General features: G+C 36.5%; 5 protein-coding genes across 6 annotated transcripts; 3 read left to right on the top strand and 2 right to left on the bottom strand.

Moving 5' to 3' along the window:
* The first annotated feature begins 420 nt into the window (after nucleotides 1-420).
* Nucleotides 421-3,193, top strand: LOC106381533 (DNA repair protein recA homolog 1, chloroplastic). The gene is made up of 12 exons (XM_013821439.3): nucleotides 421-771; nucleotides 1,083-1,174; nucleotides 1,289-1,364; nucleotides 1,438-1,630; nucleotides 1,718-1,803; nucleotides 1,882-2,007; nucleotides 2,095-2,199; nucleotides 2,266-2,322; nucleotides 2,399-2,461; nucleotides 2,547-2,623; nucleotides 2,724-2,796; nucleotides 2,876-3,193. Exons 1-12 carry the CDS (start codon nucleotides 526-528, stop codon nucleotides 2,999-3,001), a joined length of 1,320 nt encoding a protein of 439 aa, XP_013676893.2. The 5' UTR covers nucleotides 421-525; the 3' UTR covers nucleotides 3,002-3,193.
* On the bottom strand, nucleotides 3,138-4,154 carry LOC125602014 (photosystem II 10 kDa polypeptide, chloroplastic-like). The gene is made up of 4 exons (XM_048773936.1): nucleotides 3,895-4,154; nucleotides 3,740-3,798; nucleotides 3,607-3,662; nucleotides 3,138-3,407 (listed from the first exon to the last, which is right to left on the bottom strand). The coding sequence occupies exons 1-4, from the start codon at nucleotides 4,046-4,048 to the stop codon at nucleotides 3,260-3,262; spliced, it is 417 nt and encodes a 138-aa protein (XP_048629893.1). The 5' UTR covers nucleotides 4,049-4,154; the 3' UTR covers nucleotides 3,138-3,259.
* A 159-nt stretch (nucleotides 4,155-4,313) lies between these two features.
* Nucleotides 4,314-6,678, top strand: LOC125602013 (zinc finger MYM-type protein 1-like). Its single transcript, XM_048773935.1, has one exon. It carries the CDS (start codon nucleotides 5,117-5,119, stop codon nucleotides 6,605-6,607), a length of 1,491 nt encoding a protein of 496 aa, XP_048629892.1. The 5' UTR covers nucleotides 4,314-5,116; the 3' UTR covers nucleotides 6,608-6,678.
* Nucleotides 6,679-8,632: 1,954 nt separating this feature from the next.
* On the top strand, nucleotides 8,633-11,738 carry LOC125602022. 2 transcript variants are annotated; one of them, XM_048773939.1, is made up of 12 exons: nucleotides 8,633-9,173; nucleotides 9,255-9,387; nucleotides 9,467-9,569; nucleotides 9,675-9,798; nucleotides 9,897-9,962; nucleotides 10,236-10,274; nucleotides 10,356-10,436; nucleotides 10,523-10,564; nucleotides 10,654-10,704; nucleotides 10,820-10,888; nucleotides 10,976-11,218; nucleotides 11,312-11,738. In XM_048773939.1, exons 1-12 carry the CDS (start codon nucleotides 9,015-9,017, stop codon nucleotides 11,534-11,536), a joined length of 1,335 nt encoding a protein of 444 aa, XP_048629896.1. In that variant the 5' UTR covers nucleotides 8,633-9,014; the 3' UTR covers nucleotides 11,537-11,738. The 2 variants fall into 2 exon arrangements, with proteins under 2 accessions (XP_048629896.1, XP_048629895.1); XM_048773938.1 differs by having other exon boundaries at nucleotides 8,639-9,173; nucleotides 10,517-10,564; nucleotides 11,312-11,648.
* A 3,439-nt stretch (nucleotides 11,739-15,177) lies between these two features.
* LOC125602012 (secreted RxLR effector protein 161-like) lies at nucleotides 15,178-15,954 on the bottom strand. The gene has a single exon (XM_048773934.1). The coding sequence runs from the start codon at nucleotides 15,952-15,954 to the stop codon at nucleotides 15,178-15,180; it is 777 nt and encodes a 258-aa protein (XP_048629891.1).
* Nucleotides 15,955-17,424: the final 1,470 nt, after the last annotated feature.

Genomic DNA, 17,424 nt, shown 5'->3' with positions numbered 1-17,424 from the left:
AATTAAAAAAAAAATAGAGGATAAAAATTGCTATTAAATATTTATTATTTATTATTTATAATCATTAATTATGATATATATGTTAGTCATATTAGGTAATTTCGTAGTTTTTGTTTAAGGAAAGTATTGCACTCTACTAATTAATTTAATAGTTAGTTTAAAAAACATAATATATGTGTATAAGGACCAACCTGTTCTTTTTAACAATTCTGAGAATAATTCTCATATATGACATGTGGTCACCAAAAAATGTTGTAATACTCTATAATTAATATATAAGAAATTATATTACATTTAAATACTCAAACCAAACTACACATCAAAATTTATTTAAAATATGTAAAAAAACCGGGCGTAGCCCGAAAAAAGTCTCTAGTAACATTTATTTATTGTAAGGACTTTGCAATTAGTCCTTGCAATAATCATGCTCTAAGAATTATTAATCTATTTTTAAAGTCTCGAAATATATAAGTTCTTCTTCTTCTTCGGCTGCTGTCTTTTGGACTCTCTGCTTTAACCCAGAAAATGGATTCTTCATGCCTTCTTTTGTTGTCTCTAAAGGTAAATCCTTTCTTCAGTCCTCTAAATCCTCTCAAAGCATGTTCCAATTCTCATCCGCTCCGTGTCTCCTCTTACTACTCCCGCCGCCGCTTCTACTCTCCGGTCACCGTTAACGCCGCCAAGAAAACCTCACAGAGCATTCCTTCAGAATTCGATGACAGAATCAACGACTCTTTCTCTCCTGACTCCGATTCACGCTTCCTCGACCGTGTAACTTCCTTCTCCCTCTTTCTCTAGATTCAGTGTAAACAGCAGGCCCATTAGGTTTGTGTCTCCATTGAATTATTATTATCTCTTTCAGCTGAAAAGTCATAACCTTTTGGAAGGTTATTCACATTTTATTACAATTGTAGTCTGAAAGTGCTGACCTTTGGACATGGGTAATTAATTCAGACAGAGAGTTTTACTGAGTTAAAAAAAAAGGACTTTCATTTATCTTATTCAGCAGTCTCTTGCATTGTTTCTGAGTCCACTCTTGTTGTGTTTAAGTTCTTTTGTCTTACTAGCTTTTTGGTTAACAGCAAAAGGCTTTAGAGGCGGCTATGAATGACATTAACGGTTCTTTTGGTAAAGGAAGTGTAACAAGGTTGGGGAGTGCTGGTGGAGCTTTAGTGTGAGAATGAATCCCTCCCTCTGTTGATAGTGTCTTTCTTGATACTTGTTGGACATTAAGTCCACCATTTGAAGTTGTTGTTTAGAAAAGATAATGATTGTGTAATGTTTGCAGGGAGACTTTTCCGAGTGGTGTATTGACGCTTGATCTTGCCTTAGGTGGAGGCCTGCCAAAGGGTCGAGTAGTCGAGGTATATGCATTTTCTGAGAGCAATGTTTTGATTCATAAAAGTTGATTAATTGGTTTATATATAATCGGATCAGATATATGGACCAGAAAGTAGTGGCAAGACCACACTAGCACTCCATGCAATTGCTGAAGTGCAGAAGCTTGGAGGCAATGCGATGCTTGTTGATGCAGAGCATGCCTTTGATCCATCATACTCTAAAGCACTAGGTGTTGATGTTGAAAACCTTATAGTGTGTCAGCCAGATAATGGCGAGATGGCTTTAGAAAGTAAGTAAATCCAAAAAACATTCTTAAATCTCGTGTTTTGAACCTTATCTTCATGTAACTTGTTTTCTTTCTTCATTACTCGCACAGTTGCAGACCGTATGTGTCGTTCTGGTGCAGTTGACCTTATATGTGTTGATTCTGTCTCAGCACTTACTCCACGTGCCGAGATTGAAGTATGATTTCATCATGTCTTTCTTTCTCACGTGTAACTTCTTAATTTTTTTTCTGAATTGAATTTGTTTCATGCTTAGGGTGAGATTGGGATGCAGCAAATGGGGTTACAAGCTCGTCTTATGAGTCAAGCTCTTCGTAAAATGTCAGGAAACGCCTCTAAAGCTGGTTGTACTCTTATTTTCCTAAACCAAATCAGATACAAGGTAATGAATGATAACACTAATCACTCCACCTTCTATGTTGTTGTGTTCTTCTTGAAGTAACGTTGTGTGTCTCTTATTATTATGAAGATTGGTGTGTACTATGGGAATCCAGAGGTGACTAGCGGAGGAATTGCGTTGAAGTTCTTTGCGTCGGTCCGGCTAGAGATTCGTTCTGCAGGGAAGATCAAATCTGTAAGCATCTAACATTGTGGTTTGGTTCGTTTTGAAACTGTTAACTCATTTACTCATATTTTAAAGAGCAAAGGGGATGAAGATATTGGTCTTCGGGCTCGTGTAAGAGTGCAGAAGAGCAAGGTTAGTTTGAAGGCAAAACATGTAGAATCAGATCACGAGTAGAAGTGAAGTTGCCTTATCCCATTTCTATTTACAGGTTTCGAGACCGTATAAGCAAGCAGAGTTTGAGATTATGTTCGGGGAAGGAGTCAGTAAACTGGTATTATGCATCATCATCATGTCTCTGACTGACAATGCCTAAGACGTTTTTCCTTTGTCTTTAACTTAAAACCTAAAACCTGTAGGGATGTGTTCTTGATTGTGCTGAGATTATGGAGGTTGTGGTGAAGAAGGGTTCTTGGTACAGCTATGAAGACCAAAGGTCTGGATGGATTCAACATTGAAAAATCTCTAACATTTTGGATACAGATGATGTGATATGTGTTTGTGTTGGGTCTCTCTCTCTCTCTCTATCTTTTCAGGCTCGGGCAAGGAAGAGAGAAAGCACTGCAGCATTTAAGGGAAAACCCTTCTCTTCAAGACGAGATTGAGAAGGTTTTGCTTCCTCCATTAACATCCCCCAATATATCGATATAAGCTTCTTTATTTTTGCATTGATTCCTTCTCCTTGCAGAGAGTGAGATTGTTGATGTTAGATGGAGAAGTACATCGATCTAGTCCTTTGTTTAGCAGCAGCAGCTTATCCTCGGTTTCACGTGATGAAGAAGAAGAAGAAGACGCTCTTGACGAGTTCCAATGACTGAGTTCTACACCAAAATGTTCGAATCAACAACACTCATGTTCATCTAATCATCTCTCACTTTCAAGTATCAAAACTCCAAATGGTTCAGTCTATAAAACTGTATTCAACTTCTTGTTTTTGTACACCAGATGGATATTACACAAACACTACTAGAGTTCTTTATAAAATTCAAAGTGTATGTTCAGAGCAGTACAGAGAAGAGAAACAATAAACACAAAACATATAGAGAAACATGATGATGTTTTGAAGATTTTTTTACTGAGCCAAAGCACTTGTATTGTACACAAGAAGAGCTCCTCCGGCGAGAATTCCGGCGAGTGTTACCGCCCAAATAGCCAATCCAGTGACTCCTCCCTTGTACACATCACCACCTGGTGACCACTCCTCCTCGTTGTAGATAGGACTGTAAAACCCCAAACATCACTTTGTCAACAACCTATGACATACATGTCAAAGTGTTAAATGTTCTAAATAGAACCGGCGTTCAATAATTCGGTTTTAAGTGTCCGTCTAAACATTAATCCTCTATAATAGAGTATATAATCAACCAATCACTGCCTAGCTATTACTCGAATATTGACGGAGATTATTTATATATTCACCTGTATCCATCGACGTTAGCTCCATACTTGTCAACGAACTTGTAAACACCGTATCCCTGAGAACAACACGACATCGTTTAAGTGAATAATCTGAAGTGAGGAAAAGAAAAGACATTTGTTATTTATCCCTCACCTTGCCCTTTCTGCCGGAGGCGTCGACGCCGTCCCTCAAGTCCATGCTGCCGTTAACTCCTATAGACAAAAATGATCAAACGGAATAAGCTATAACATAACGGTAGCATGTGTATAAAGGTAGAGAGTCTGGTGTGTTATATTTTATAAACGGACCAAAGGGCTTGTCGGTCTTGATCTTCTTGACACCGCTCGCGACGATTTTGAATGAAGTTCTTGTGAGCGACGGCAATCCTCTCGCTGACATCTTCTCCACCGTGAAACCCGCCGGTTTCAACGTCACCGATGATAGCATCACTGAAGCAGCCATTTCTTCTCTCTGTTTCTCGCCAAGTGCTTGTGTGTGGTCTTGTAATATGAGAGGAGATAGAAATGCGATAAGTGATTGTGGTTATGACACGTGGCGGATGTTGTGTGGCTTTGGACTGGATATGTTATCTTAAAATATGCTTCATCAGTTTTGCTACGTGGGATTGTCAGTATTTTCAAAATTTTCATTTCAAACGCCTGCAAAATTTAGTTAACTTTGATGTTTAGTAAATATCTAAAGGCTCATTTCGTGAATTACCTGATGTGGAGATGATTGAGTAAACAATAAACATGTTTTGAGTTTTATTAATAAAGGGAATGTTGTGTAGACCAAAACACGCATAGACCAAACTTTCATGTGAACATGGTTGGGTTAAGAAAAGACAACATATAGATTAAACTCAAGTAGGTTCCCTTGGGATTTAGATGTGGAGATGATGGATGATGACAGGGGCGAAGCTACCCAGTGGAAAGAGGGTGCACGTGCACACCCAATTTTTTGAAAATTTAATGTTAACTGTTATGAATTTATGATTGTGCACCCTTAAAAAATCTGTACCAAACCATAATGAAAATAAAAAGAAAAAACAACTAAACCCATTAAAGATTAAATTAACTCCAAAGCCCAATTATATTCTCTACACTTTTTTTTTGTTAAACCCTAACTATTCTTAGTTATGTCTACGGCTGATACAAAATTTTAATCTTCCAAGCTTCTTCTTAAACGTGAAACGTGCAAGTACAAATCATCAAATCTAATTGAGAGAGTTTTTTTTCTCTTGTCTACCATACAAAACTGGTAATTAATTAAATATTATTTATGTTTATGCAATTATGCTTTGAATTGTTCAATTGTTCCAACAATGTCAATGTCTATGATTAGTAATTATTTAAATATCATCTGAATTTTTGTTTCAGTCGTACAAGTCCAAGGTCAAAGATAGAGGCTGTACTCTTGATTAGAATTGATCGTTTACAGGTTTTACTTACTTATAATTTTTATGAATAATATTTTTGCTAGACCGTATGTTTTTATTTATGTTATGTTTTTGGTTTTGTAGATTAATCAATGGAACGGTACTACAAACCAGCATCAGTTTCACCATCTGATAACACCTTACCATCTAATGATACTGATGATTTGCCGTGGGATCCTGCTAAAAGAAAAAATATCAAGGATTATAATGCAAATCAAGTCGATGAGGTAAGACGCAAGTACCTTCTTAGAGGCCCGTGTCAACCACTTGGTCATAACTTTGAAAAGAGACTCATAGGTGGTAAAATGAGACGATTCAATCCAGCTTGGTTTGGTCTGTATGGTAATTGGCTAGAGTATAGTGTATCAGAGGAAAAAGCTTATTGTTTGTGTTGCTACTTGTTTAGAGATGATGCGTATCCTGGATTTGTGAGGGATGGATTCTCGAATTGGCATAAGCCTGATAGGTTATCTTTCCATGTAGGAGAGCTTAACAGTTCTCACAATAATGCTGTCAAGAAGTGTGATGATTTGATGAATCAAGGTCAATCCATAGTGCATGCTATGTATAAGAAGACTAATGCGATGAAAAATGAGTATCGTATCAGATTAAATGCTTCTGTTGATGTTTCTAGATACTTATTGCGACAAGGATTAGCTTTTCGAGGTCATAGAGAAGGAGAAGATTCTTCTAACAAAGGCAACTTTTTAGAACTTCTGAAATACACAGCTGATCACAATGATATTATAAGAAAAGTTGTTTTGGAGAATGCTCCGGGAAATAACAAGATGGTTTCTTCAGAGATTCAAAAGGACATTGTAAACGCTTTTGCAGAAGAAGTGGTGAAATCTGTTATAGAAGAAATTGATAACGGAGTGTTTGGTCTATTAGTAGATGAATCTGCTGATGTGTCTGACAAAGAACAGATGGCTGTTGTTTTTCGATTTGTTGATAAGAAAGGAGCAGTCAAAGAAAGGTTCGTTGGAGTTGTCCATGTGAAAGAGACTTCTTCTTTATCTTTGAAGCATGCTATTGATGAGTTGTTTGCTAAGTATGGACTGAGCTTAAAAAAAGTGAGAGGACAAGGTTATGACGGAGCTAGTAATATGAAAGGAGAGTTCAATGGGTTGCGATCATTGATTACTAAAGAAAACAGCTCTGCATATTATGTTCATTGCTTTGCTCATCAACTTCAGTTGGTTGTAGTGGCTGTTGCGAAAAAGATATTTGAGATTGCTGATTTCTTTGATATGGTTTCTATGTTACTGAATGTGGTTGGAGCTTCTTGCAAACGGAAAGATAAAGTCCGGGAAAATTATCGAGACGAGATAAATGTTGGAATTGCTAGTGGTGACATTAACACTGGGAAAGGACAGAATCAAGAAATTTCTTTTCAAAGGCCTGGAACTACAAGGTGGGGTTCTCATTATAAAACGTTGTTGCGTTTGGTTGGGTTGTTTCTACTATTATTAAAGTTCTTGAGTATATCGAAGAGGAAGGCGCCGATGATTCTAAGAGATGCCAGGCATATGGTCTTCTCAAGTATGCTCAGACATTTGATTGTGTGTTCTATATGCATCTGATGTTACTTATTTTGGGAATATGTGAGAATCTATCAATGGCTTTGCAAAGCAAAAATCAAGACATTTTGAATGCTATGTCACTAGTAGAATCTACTAAGCGGGAATTACAGAGAGTAAGAGATGATGGATGGGATTCACTTATGTTGACAATTTCTTCTTTTTGTGAGAAACATGATACTCAGATGCTCGATATGGAAGAAGGTTTTATCGATTCTCGGAGGCCAAGGAAAAAAACCAACATCACTAATTTGCATCACTATAAGGTTCATTGCTTTAATGCAACTTTGGATTTGCAACTTCAGGAATTCAACGATCGTTTTACTGAGGTAAACACTGAGCTGCTTATTTGTATGGCTTCCTTAAATCCTATTGGTGCTTTTCGTGGATTTGACAAGTCAAAGTTGGTGAAGTTGGCTAAGTTCTATCCAGATGACTTCAGTTTTATGGACTGTTTATCGCTTGAGCAACAACTTGGTATTTTCATCGACAATGTACGACATGATCAACGATTTAAAAATCTGAAGAGTCTTGGAGATCTTTCTCTTCTGATGGTAGAAACACAAAAGCATATTGCACATCCTTTGGTTTATAGACTTTTGAAGTTGGTTTTGACTTTGCCGGTTGCTACTGCAAGTGTTGAAAGATGCTTCTCAGCAATGAAACTAGTGAAGACATCTTTACGAAATCGAATGGGAGATCATTTTTTAAGTGATTATCTCATTTGTTTTATCGAAAAGGAATTGCTTGACGATGTCACAAACGAAGAAGTGTTGATTCGATTTCAAGCCATGAGTGAAAGAAGGATGCTTTTGTAAAATGTTGTTTTTAACATAAAAATGTTGTTTTTAATACTTTTTTAATATTTTCATAATTTATTTAATATTATTTACTTTAATAATAGTGCACCCGTGATAAAAACTTCCTAGATGATGAAGAAGACTTTGAGCTATGGCTTCAACAGGCTATTTTGCTTCTGGTCTCTTCTGTGAACCTCTCTAAACGTAGAAAAAGCTGGAGCCCTTTCTAGCTAGGCCAGAAAGAAAACAATGGCGAAGACATCCACTTGATTCAAAACTATCTATAGCTTAAAACCGGATTCTGTATATGGAAAGCTGTGAGTTTTTGTTTCTTTACTTATTTTTCAGTGTTGTAAACTTCTTTGAGTAACTGACCAAAAAAAAAAAACTTATTCGAGTAAAAAAAAAATTAAAGAAGCTGTGTGTTTCTTACTAGCCCTGCCCGACTTCGGTTTTCCAAACCGAACCGAACCGTCAATTTTCGGTTAACCAAAATTTTTAAAACCTATTCCGAAATTAACCGAATTAAATTTCGATTCGGTTCGGTTATCGGTTAATTTTGGTTTTCAAAACTATTTCCGGAAATAATCATTTTTTTGTTTTCGGTTAATTTCGGTCTAATTTTCCAAAAAAAAATCAGCTATTTTCGGTTAAATTTGATTAGTTCGGTTAATTTCAGATATTTTTCGTTTTTTGGTTAAATTCGGTTCGGTTTTTTTGGATATTTTCGTTTATTTTCGATTTTTTTTTTTGAAAATTGAAAAACCGAACCGAAACAAAAAACCAAATTACTTTTCAAAATTGTACCAAACTAAACAAACCCAAAACCGAAACCGAACCAAAAACCGAAAATTTTGGTTCGGCTCGGTTCGGCCCCTTTGGTTCGGACAAAAGTCGCATAGCTATTTCTTACAATGAAAATGGCCCCACGAAAATGTGTACAATTAATCGCTGTTCATTTGTTGAAAAAAGACTCAGAAGAAAAGAAATGGACGTTAATATTGTTTCAGTTTTCAAATAATATATTTTTATATTTTCACACATTTAATCTAAATTAAAATGTAATTATAAATACATTATTATATGATTAATTATTTCAAAATAGTAATTAAAAAAAAACTAATAATGATGCATATAAAAAGTTTTGTTTCGAAAAGAAGAAAATAAGTGTAATATTTTGTTCGTAAGAAATAATTTCCCTTATAAATATGTTTTGGGGAAAATAAAAGTTGGAGAAATCGAACCCGTAAGTTTTCCCTCCTTATATGTTTGTTACCGAACCTCCACATTTTATTTTGTTTTTGTTTAATTTCCTTTACGCTTTCCTCTCTTCTTCGATTGTTGACCTTCTGGGTCTGGGTACGAGTTTCCTTTTCTAGCACCGCCGCAATTTCCCCCCGGCAGTAAAACCCTAGAAATTGGGATTATACAACGACGAGCAAGAGATTCGAAAATTTGATCTCTTTCTCGTCCCTTCCTGATTCAATTCAAAAAACCCTAACCCTAAAATCCTCGTCCAATTGCTTCAATCCTATTGGTTTCGTTGTCTCTTCGTGTAAAGGAGCTAATCTCTATAGAGCTAATCTCTATCTCGTGGGGAGGAAGGTGAAATGAGTAGGCTTTCTTTCCGGCCACGGCCACTAGACATTCACAAGAAGCTTCCCATTTTGAAATCGTTTAAAGACTTTGAAGACGACGACACTCCGACTTCCACCACTAGAAACTCTCAGTTCCTGCGTCTAGCTTCTTCTGTAGATGTTGACAATGAGGTCTGTTCCTGAAACTTCTCTTCTAAACTCGTTTTTTTTCAATCATTTGTTAGTAATGTTAAAAATGTTGTATAAGCACAGGTGCAGCATCCAGTGCCAAGCAAGAAGCTGGCTTCAGAGATACCCACACCTCAGTTTGTTGTTGTGGATACATATGAAAGAGATTACTTAGCTACCTTTGGTCAACCTGCTTCTTATCTTCGTGCAAGAGGAGGTACCCATTAACCTCCTCTGGTTTGTTTTTTGTGTTCTTGCGATGAAGGTGCTTTAAGTCTGTGTTTATGTTTCTGCAGCTCGGTCTGAGCTTGGAGATTTTGTGGAGTATGATCTTGACAACGAGGATGATGACTGGCTTTATGAGTTTGATAAGGATAACAAGGAGCTCTCACCTGAAATGTAAACTAACCCATCTGACTATCGTGTTCTGTAGTGTATACTCTTGTCATCTTAGATGTATCACTTGGCTTTATATACTCAAAAGTGACTGTATCATGTTTACAGGCTTGAGAGCATTATTTTTAAGCTAGAGGTGTTGGATCACAAAACGAGGGAAAGAGCTGGTGTTATCACACCTACCCTTAGCTCTCCGGTTCATGTGCGTTTGCAGCTTGATGCTGCTATGGAGGTATATACCTTTTCTTCTATTTTGTTTCATTGTCTTATCATATCTTCTGTTCTTGGAACCTACTTTCATACAGAAGCGTTGTTGTCTTCTTATCACAGGCCCTGCAATCACTGTCAATTAATTATGGAGTCTTTCAGGCTATCTTCAACTACTGGAAAAGCAAGGTTTGAGCCTTATCTGGCATCCTTTGGTTATTATGAGTTTTCTTGATACAGATGTTGTGTTGCATAGGTTCATGATAACTTTAAAAATCAATTTTGACGGCGTGAGATGAACTTTGTTTTACAAATCTTTGGATTCCTGAATTATATGCATAATCCTTGTGATTGGAGTACTGTTACTTTTCAGATCAAAAACCAGTTATAAATCCATAGCACGTTTGGCTACAAGACTAATGCAAATGTTTTCATTCTCTTTTTTTTTTAATGTGAACTTAGCGCAAAAGATGGCAGAAGCCTATCTTGCGGCGTTTACAGGTTTGTACCATTTTATAGGGTTGAAACAATCAAGTCCCATGTTAGAATGGTTTTAAAGTTTTGCTTCTTTGTGTCGAATAGCCTCCTCCACCGGTGAATGACACGAATCCCTACAATGTGTTTAGGCCAAGAGAGAAAGCTCACAGACTCCACACAAGAAGGGTAGGCTGTTATCTTAATACTTTGTGTATTTAACACAACTAGAGAAAGAAAAAACACTGATAAGGGCTTTCTACTTATAGATGCAGAGGAGAGAAAACAATGTGCAGTCATTTGAAAAGCTTCGACAGGTAACCAGAGGCTTTCTTGCTCGAGAACCAGTCTTAATTTCCTGAAACCTGAGCACTTAGCGTTAACTTCTGGGATTATATTGTTACAGGTTAGACGCAATCTTGACCAAGCAAAGACCATTCTGGAGGCTCTCATTAAGGTGTTCTTTATGACAATTTTTAAGAGTTATATGACTTGTATGTAACTTTCATTTCGTATCTTAACAAAAGGGTGGCATCCTCAAAAGTTGTTAATTGATGTTATTAATTCTATAGAGAGAAGAAAAGAAGAGGGATATCATGGATGGTGAGGTTAGCCTCCAGAGGATGCAACTCCAATACAGGGTACTTACTTACTTACTACTACTCCTTAACCCCTTTTCTCTGTCTGTTTATTGATGCTTTGTCTGATATTTGAGTTTGAGATTGCAGCATGAAACAGAGCTGTTAGAAGATAGCTATGCTCGGCATGGATTTCAACCAGCAACAACATCTTACAAATATGGCTCAAGCGACGAAGAGTTGATGGACTCAGATGACTACACTAGCACACATGTACGCACAAGACCTCCCATTATCCCTAACTCTCGTTTCACAAATGGATCTCAACCCAGAGGCATAAAACAAGAAGTTAGAAGACGACACTCCTCCCATCACAATTGGCTTCACAAACTGGTTAAAAACCTTCCCTTTACAACACCACCTATCTGTCTATTTGCTATAATTTGATCACTAAAGCAAGCAACTGTACTGGTTTTTTGCCTTTAGGATCCTAATGAACCGGTGATGTTGTTCACAAAACCGCTGATTCCTGAGAAACTGGCAGCTGCAGGGATCGTTCCTCCAGCACCTGATTCATCCACTGGTCAACCTCCAAGTCGGTTCAAGGGGAGGATTGGGCGTGGTGGGAGGATAGTTTTTGATAGATGGAATCCTCTGATGCAGTCTCACATTAACTGCGGAGACTCTTTCTACATTGCACCAAATCACTAATCTATCAACTTCAACTGTTAAAATATTATTTCACAATCTTTCTTTGTAAAGACTTTTCAGTTGACCAATGGTGATGAAGAAGTCTGTGCCTTAAGTATTTGGCACTCTGTAACTCGGTAGTTATTTTCTGTTTGTTTCCGTTAAAAGGGAACGTTCCGGTTTTAAACAATTAACCGGTTATATTACCGGTTCAGTAAACCAATAGCTAGTGTGCCAGGGACTAAACTGAAATATTTAACAATCTTTGTAAAGACTTCTCAGTCACCAATTAAAATCTACGTTAACTCCTGAGACCCTTTCTACATTGCACCAAATCACTAGTCTTTTTTTTTAATAACTTATTTCTCTATTATTATGATGAATGTGAACATACAGTCTTCATGTAGAAGACTAAAGATTATTGTTTACTAGTCTATTTAACAATCTTTCTTTGTAAAGACTTCTCATAGAAGTGTATTTTCTGTAACTCGGTAGTTATTTTCTGTTTGTGTCCGTTGAAAGGGAACAATTCGGTTTGAATCATAAACCGATTCTATCACCGGTTCAAAAAAACAATGGCCACTGTGGCATGGACTACACTGAATCTTAAATTCAGGATAAAATTGTAATAATATCTTAAATTCAGGGTGAAATTGAATTTTATTTTGAAGGCTCTTTGTTTTGAAGATTTCAGTTTTTCTCTTCCTCGTCAATCGCTAGAACTGACAATTGGTTGGGCCAACCATGGGTTAAACCATTCCAAACAACACATAGGTTGGTGATGGTCATGCCCAAATAACTTATGGTCTAATTGGGTTAAAGACCAACTTTACTCATGGGCTAACTGGTCCAAACTAAATGGATGTTGGGTTGGCCCAAAACATTTCATTATTAGAATTTAGACAATTTGAAAAAAAATTAGTCATGATCTTCTCTTCTGCGATTCTCTTATTCTCTTCCCCGATTCTCTTCTTCCTTCCCAGATTTCTCTTCTTCATTCCTATATGTTTTTACCCACGAGTCTTTCCTTATGTCTTCTCCTTAGATAGATGAATCAAGGTAAGTTTCGAACCATTCCTTTGTTTACGATTGAAGATTTACCGAAACTCTTTAAACCGAATCTCGTTTTTGATTGAAGGTTTTTGTTCCTGGTAAATGCGTCATCTACGTATAAGGAGGTTTAGCTCTGTCTCCATTTTTCTACGTCTGACTTCTTCTTCTCCTCACGATTTCAGGGATGATTCTCAAGTTTTAACTTCGATCTCGGGTTATGTGGGTTTAACTAGTCATCCACCTCGTTCTGTGTTGTGGGTTTTGTGTGTTCATGTTTTTGGGTTTCATCTCTCTTCATAGTAAGGTTAGGATTCTGTGTTTGATTAGTGATGATGATGAATCTCATTTCCATGGCTTAAGATTATTGATGGTCGTGAGTGAAGCAATGAAACAATGAAACTGAGTAATCATAACTCATGAAGTCTCTCTGATTAAAAAATTTTGCGCTTATAAACTGAGTAGTCTATTAGTGTATATGTCTATCTTATAAATGTAAGGGTTCTTTGTGTTTGTCATATTTCAGTTTCATTAATCTTGTAGTGCTTGTAAACTTTCATACCATAACTGTAAGTCCCTTAACTTAAGTCAATCTCGTTATGTGTTGTGGGTTTTGTGTGTTTATGTTTCATTAATCTTGTAGTGCTTGTTTTACATATTTTTAAAAGCATCATTATATAAAGAAAGTGACAAATGACACACGTATGTTAATGACACACGTATCTTGTTTCCATTGTTTGTATGATGAATCTTGTTTTCATGGATATATCTTGTATATATCCTTTACAGATTTCCTTCACTTGCTACATGCCTCAGTTTGATCTTCAGATTTAAGGTATTATTTATCTTTGATATGAACCTAGTGCTGGTCAGAACTTGTTTATATACTATGATGACTGCTTCTTTCCCATTTAAATATTTTGTTGTTTAAGAAAATGGAAGCTATGGATTTGAATGATGATGGTCAAAATGATGTGATGGATGAAGATATAGAAGATCATGAAGTATAGAAAATTTAGAGACTAACAAATGTACACAACCAAAACGAGTTCAATATAGTCGTAGAGTCTCTAGGTGCTGGGAAAAGTTCATTATAATTGGAGGAAAACTACATGATGGTAAAACCAATATCAGATGCAACCTTTGTAAAAAGATTTATTGCTTAAATCTTAGTCGAAATGGAACCTCAAGTTTGATTTGTCACATGGATATTTGTCTAAAATCTGCTGGAACACCTAAAACTTCTCGAAAGATTGATATGATGATGTTTCGTGAGATGATAGCAATGACCATTATAGAATATGATCTTCCATATAAGAGGATTGGATTGATTTTTTTTTAATGCTAATTCTACTATGCAGTATTGGAGTAGAAACACAACAGTTATGATGTGTTGAAAATTTATGAGGATAAAAAACAAAAACTTAAGAAAATCTTAAATGATTTTTCTAGTAGGGTTTGTTTGACAACAAATCTTTGGAGGGTTATTACCATTGAAGGTTATCTCAGTTTAACTGCGCATTTCATCGATGCTGATTTGAGTTTACAAGCCAAGATATTGTCTTTTACTATTTTTCCTCCACCTCATTCTGAAATAATTATTGTCTATTGCTATGAAACTAGTTGAGCTGTTGAAGGAATGAATACTTGAAAAGACAGCTGCACAAAGATCTGGTCTGCTATGAAAATAATGCACTGTTAACTAAAATCTGATATGTTTTATTAATAATTGTGAAAATCTTACAATATACATCTTTCTGCAACATATGAAGTATAAAATAAATCAATGGTTCATTTAAATTTAAGTTCAACTTAAATTTTGAATAATTCGTCTAGTCTAGTTGATAGTCTTCTATAAAACATTTAGTTTTAATGGTTTGCACTTTTTTTGAACAGTGATTTGTACAGTGTAATCGGTTCATAAATTCTGGTTTAAGTACAGTGATTTTTTTAGGTTTGGAAGAATCAGGATGTTTTGTTCAAAGAGATAATTATAAAGGTGAAGTTGCAAATTAAGAAAAGTTTTGATCGGACGGACAGGAACATACATATTGGTGTTGTAAATAATAAGAGAGGAACTGATTTATATATATATATATATATGTAATTGGCGATGGAGACAAGTGAGAGATATGAGATGGGACCACTTTCTCTTTTGTTATTTTATGTGTGGGTGTGTTTTTACGAAAGAGAAAGAGAGAAAGAGTAAAAGTTGTTGTCTTTTATTTCTTTTTTTTTGGATGATCTCATTACAAAAGGGTTCACCCATATTTATAGTATACAAAAAACTATAAAATAATATGAAGAGATAAAGTACTTTAGCCCCAAGGTACTTTCATCCCAAGTTACTTTAACTTCAAGGAAAAGTACTTTAGCCCCAAGGTACTTTCATCCCAAGTTACTTTAACTTCAAGGAAAAGTTATATAATAAAATATTATAAGTGGATAATTATCTATATCCAATACTCCCCCTTGATTATCCACTTTGTTTTACGTAGTGCCTCGTTAAAAACCTAGTCATGGAAAAACCCATTGGGATAAAAACCATGACAAGGGAAAAAGAGTACACTGCCCGTAATCTCCCCCTGAGAATAGTGGATCTAGCTTTCTTGTCACAGGTCATGCAAATGCCGCATTCCGATACTATAGACGTGTTTTCGGAACGTTGTAGTCGGAAGCGCTTTTGTGAACAAGTCAGCTGGATTGTCGCATGACCGTACATATTTAATGTCCACTTCTTTATTTTTCTCGAGCTCCCTTATGTACGAGAAAAATCTTGGAGGGATGTGCTTTGTCCTGTCGCTTTTGATGTAGCCTTCTTTGAGTTGAGCGACACAAGCCGAGTTATCTTCAAATAATTTCGTCGGCTCTTTCACGCTGACTATTCCGCTTGATTCTTGTATGTGGTGACTCATTGATCGAAGCCACACACATTCTCGACATGCTTCGTGAAGTGCAATAGTTTCAGCATGATTCGAAGATGTCGCAACCAGAGTTTGTTTCTGAGACCGCCAAGAGATCGCAGTTCCACCAATTGTAAAAACATAGCCGGTTTGCGATCGAGCTTTATGAGGATCTGATAAGTATCCTGCATCTGCAAAACCAACCATACCAAACTCGGGTTTTCTTAAATACATTAACCCTAAATCAACTGTACCTTGAAGGTAACGGAATAAGTGCTTTATTCCGTCCCAATGTCTGCGAGTAGGAGCAGAACTATATCTCGCAAGTAGATTAGTAGCAAAAGCTATATCTGGTCTGGTACAGTTTGCAAGATATAACAGCCCACCGATAGCACTCATATAAGGTACTTCTGGACCTAATATCTTCTCGCTATCTTCGCAGGGCCTAAAAGGATCACTCTCAACATTGAGAGTTCTACCAATCATTGGAGTACTCAAAGGAGTCGCTTTGTCCATACGAAAGCGTTTCAATAACCTTTTCGTATAGTTTGATTGATGCACAAATATTCCTTCTCGGAGATGCTCTATCTGGAGCCCAAGACAAAACTTTGTCTTGCCGAGATCTTTCATTTCGAACTCCTCTTTCATATGAGTTCGAGCATCATCAACCTCCTTTTGAGTTCCAATTATGTTCAGGTCATCAACGTATACAGCAATGATCACAAAGCCAGATGACGATTTCTTTATAAAAACGCATGGACATATCGCATTATTAACATATCCTTTACTCAAAAGATATTCACTTAAGCGATTGTACCACATGCGTCCGGATTGCTTTAATCCGTATAGTGATCGCTGTAACTTGACCGAACAAATCTCCCTGGATTTTTCTTTCAATGCTTCAGGCATTTTCAATCCCTCAGGGAGCTTCATATATATATCGTTATCCAACGATCCATACAAATATGCAGTCACAACGTCCATGAGATGCATTTCAAGATTTTTAGACGCCGTTAGGCTCATCAAAAATCTAAACGTAATTGCATCCATTACCGGGGAATACGTTTCCTCAAAATCAATTCCCGGTCTCTGAGAAAAACCTTGGGCAACTAATCGGGCTTTATATCGTGTTACTTCATTTTTCTCATTTACTTTTCTCACGAATACCCACTTATACCCAACAGGATTTATATTCTCAGGCGTTATGACTATAGGTCCAAAGACATTTCTTTTATTCAGGGAGAGTAATTCAATTTGAATGGCCTTCTTCCACTCCTCCCAATCATGTCTTTTTTGACATTCTAAAATGGACCTTGGATCGGGATCATCATTTTCATGATCGATCTCTTTGGACACAGAAAAGGAGAACATTCCATCAACATCTTTTATCTTATTTCTGATCCATATCTTTTCATCTCGGGCGTAGTTGATGGAAATCTCATACTTTTCTGTTCCCTTCTCGTCATCTGGACCATCTTTATCTATGTCTTCTTTCAGACATTTTTCAGTATCAGGTTCTTCTAGAACCTTACTTTGTTCATCCAATTTCTTTTTCTTTCGGGGATTTTTATCTTTAGAACCCGCTGGCCTCCCCCTCTTTAACTGAACCCTAGGTTCATTCATTCTGTTACCATCAGTTTGTTCTTTAGGAACATCAACTCTTGATGGAACATTTTCAGCGGGTATACATGACTTCGTCACCCTTCTTGTATCTGTGAATGCATCTGGTAACTGGTTTGCCAAATTATGCAAATGCACAATTTTCTGAACTTCCAGTTCTCTTTGATTCGTAGGGGGATCAAGGTGTAACAACGACGGTGTACACCAAGTAATCTCTTTAGGAATTTCTCTAATTCCTCCCCCTAATGCTGGAAATTCATCCTCATTAAAGTGGCAATCGGCAAACCTTGCCGTAAACATATCACCAGTTACTGGTTCCAGATATCTTATTATACT

Source organism: Brassica napus, unplaced genomic scaffold (assembly GCF_020379485.1).
Source record: "Brassica napus cultivar Da-Ae unplaced genomic scaffold, Da-Ae ScsIHWf_2718;HRSCAF=3482, whole genome shotgun sequence".
Lineage (NCBI taxonomy): Eukaryota > Viridiplantae > Streptophyta > Magnoliopsida > Brassicales > Brassicaceae > Brassica > Brassica napus.
The sequence above is the reverse complement of the archived record's forward strand: the minus strand, read 5'-3'. Positions and strand labels throughout refer to the sequence as shown.

Coding starts and splice junctions, on each gene's coding strand:
- LOC125602012 (XM_048773934.1), bottom strand. CDS start 15,954: ATGATTGGTAGAACTCTCAATGTTGAGAGTGATCCTTTTAGGCCCTGC.
- LOC125602022 (XM_048773938.1), top strand. CDS start 9,015: ATGAGTAGGCTTTCTTTCCGGCCACGGCCACTAGACATTCACAAGAAG. Junction 10,565..10,653: donor CATTTGAAAAGCTTCGACAG/GTAACCAGAGGC, acceptor ATATTGTTACAG/GTTAGACGCAATCTTGACCA. Junction 10,889..10,975: donor GGATGCAACTCCAATACAGG/GTACTTACTTAC, acceptor TTGAGATTGCAG/CATGAAACAGAGCTGTTAGA.
- LOC125602013 (XM_048773935.1), top strand. CDS start 5,117: ATGGAACGGTACTACAAACCAGCATCAGTTTCACCATCTGATAACACC.
- LOC106381533 (XM_013821439.3), top strand. CDS start 526: ATGGATTCTTCATGCCTTCTTTTGTTGTCTCTAAAGGTAAATCCTTTC. Junction 2,200..2,265: donor CTGCAGGGAAGATCAAATCT/GTAAGCATCTAA, acceptor CATATTTTAAAG/AGCAAAGGGGATGAAGATAT. Junction 2,797..2,875: donor TTCAAGACGAGATTGAGAAG/GTTTTGCTTCCT, acceptor TTCTCCTTGCAG/AGAGTGAGATTGTTGATGTT.
- LOC125602014 (XM_048773936.1), bottom strand. CDS start 4,048: ATGGCTGCTTCAGTGATGCTATCATCGGTGACGTTGAAACCGGCGGGT. Junction 3,663..3,739: donor CCTCCGGCAGAAAGGGCAAG/GTGAGGGATAAA, acceptor TGTTGTTCTCAG/GGATACGGTGTTTACAAGTT. Junction 3,408..3,606: donor GCTAACGTCGATGGATACAG/GTGAATATATAA, acceptor GGGGTTTTACAG/TCCTATCTACAACGAGGAGG.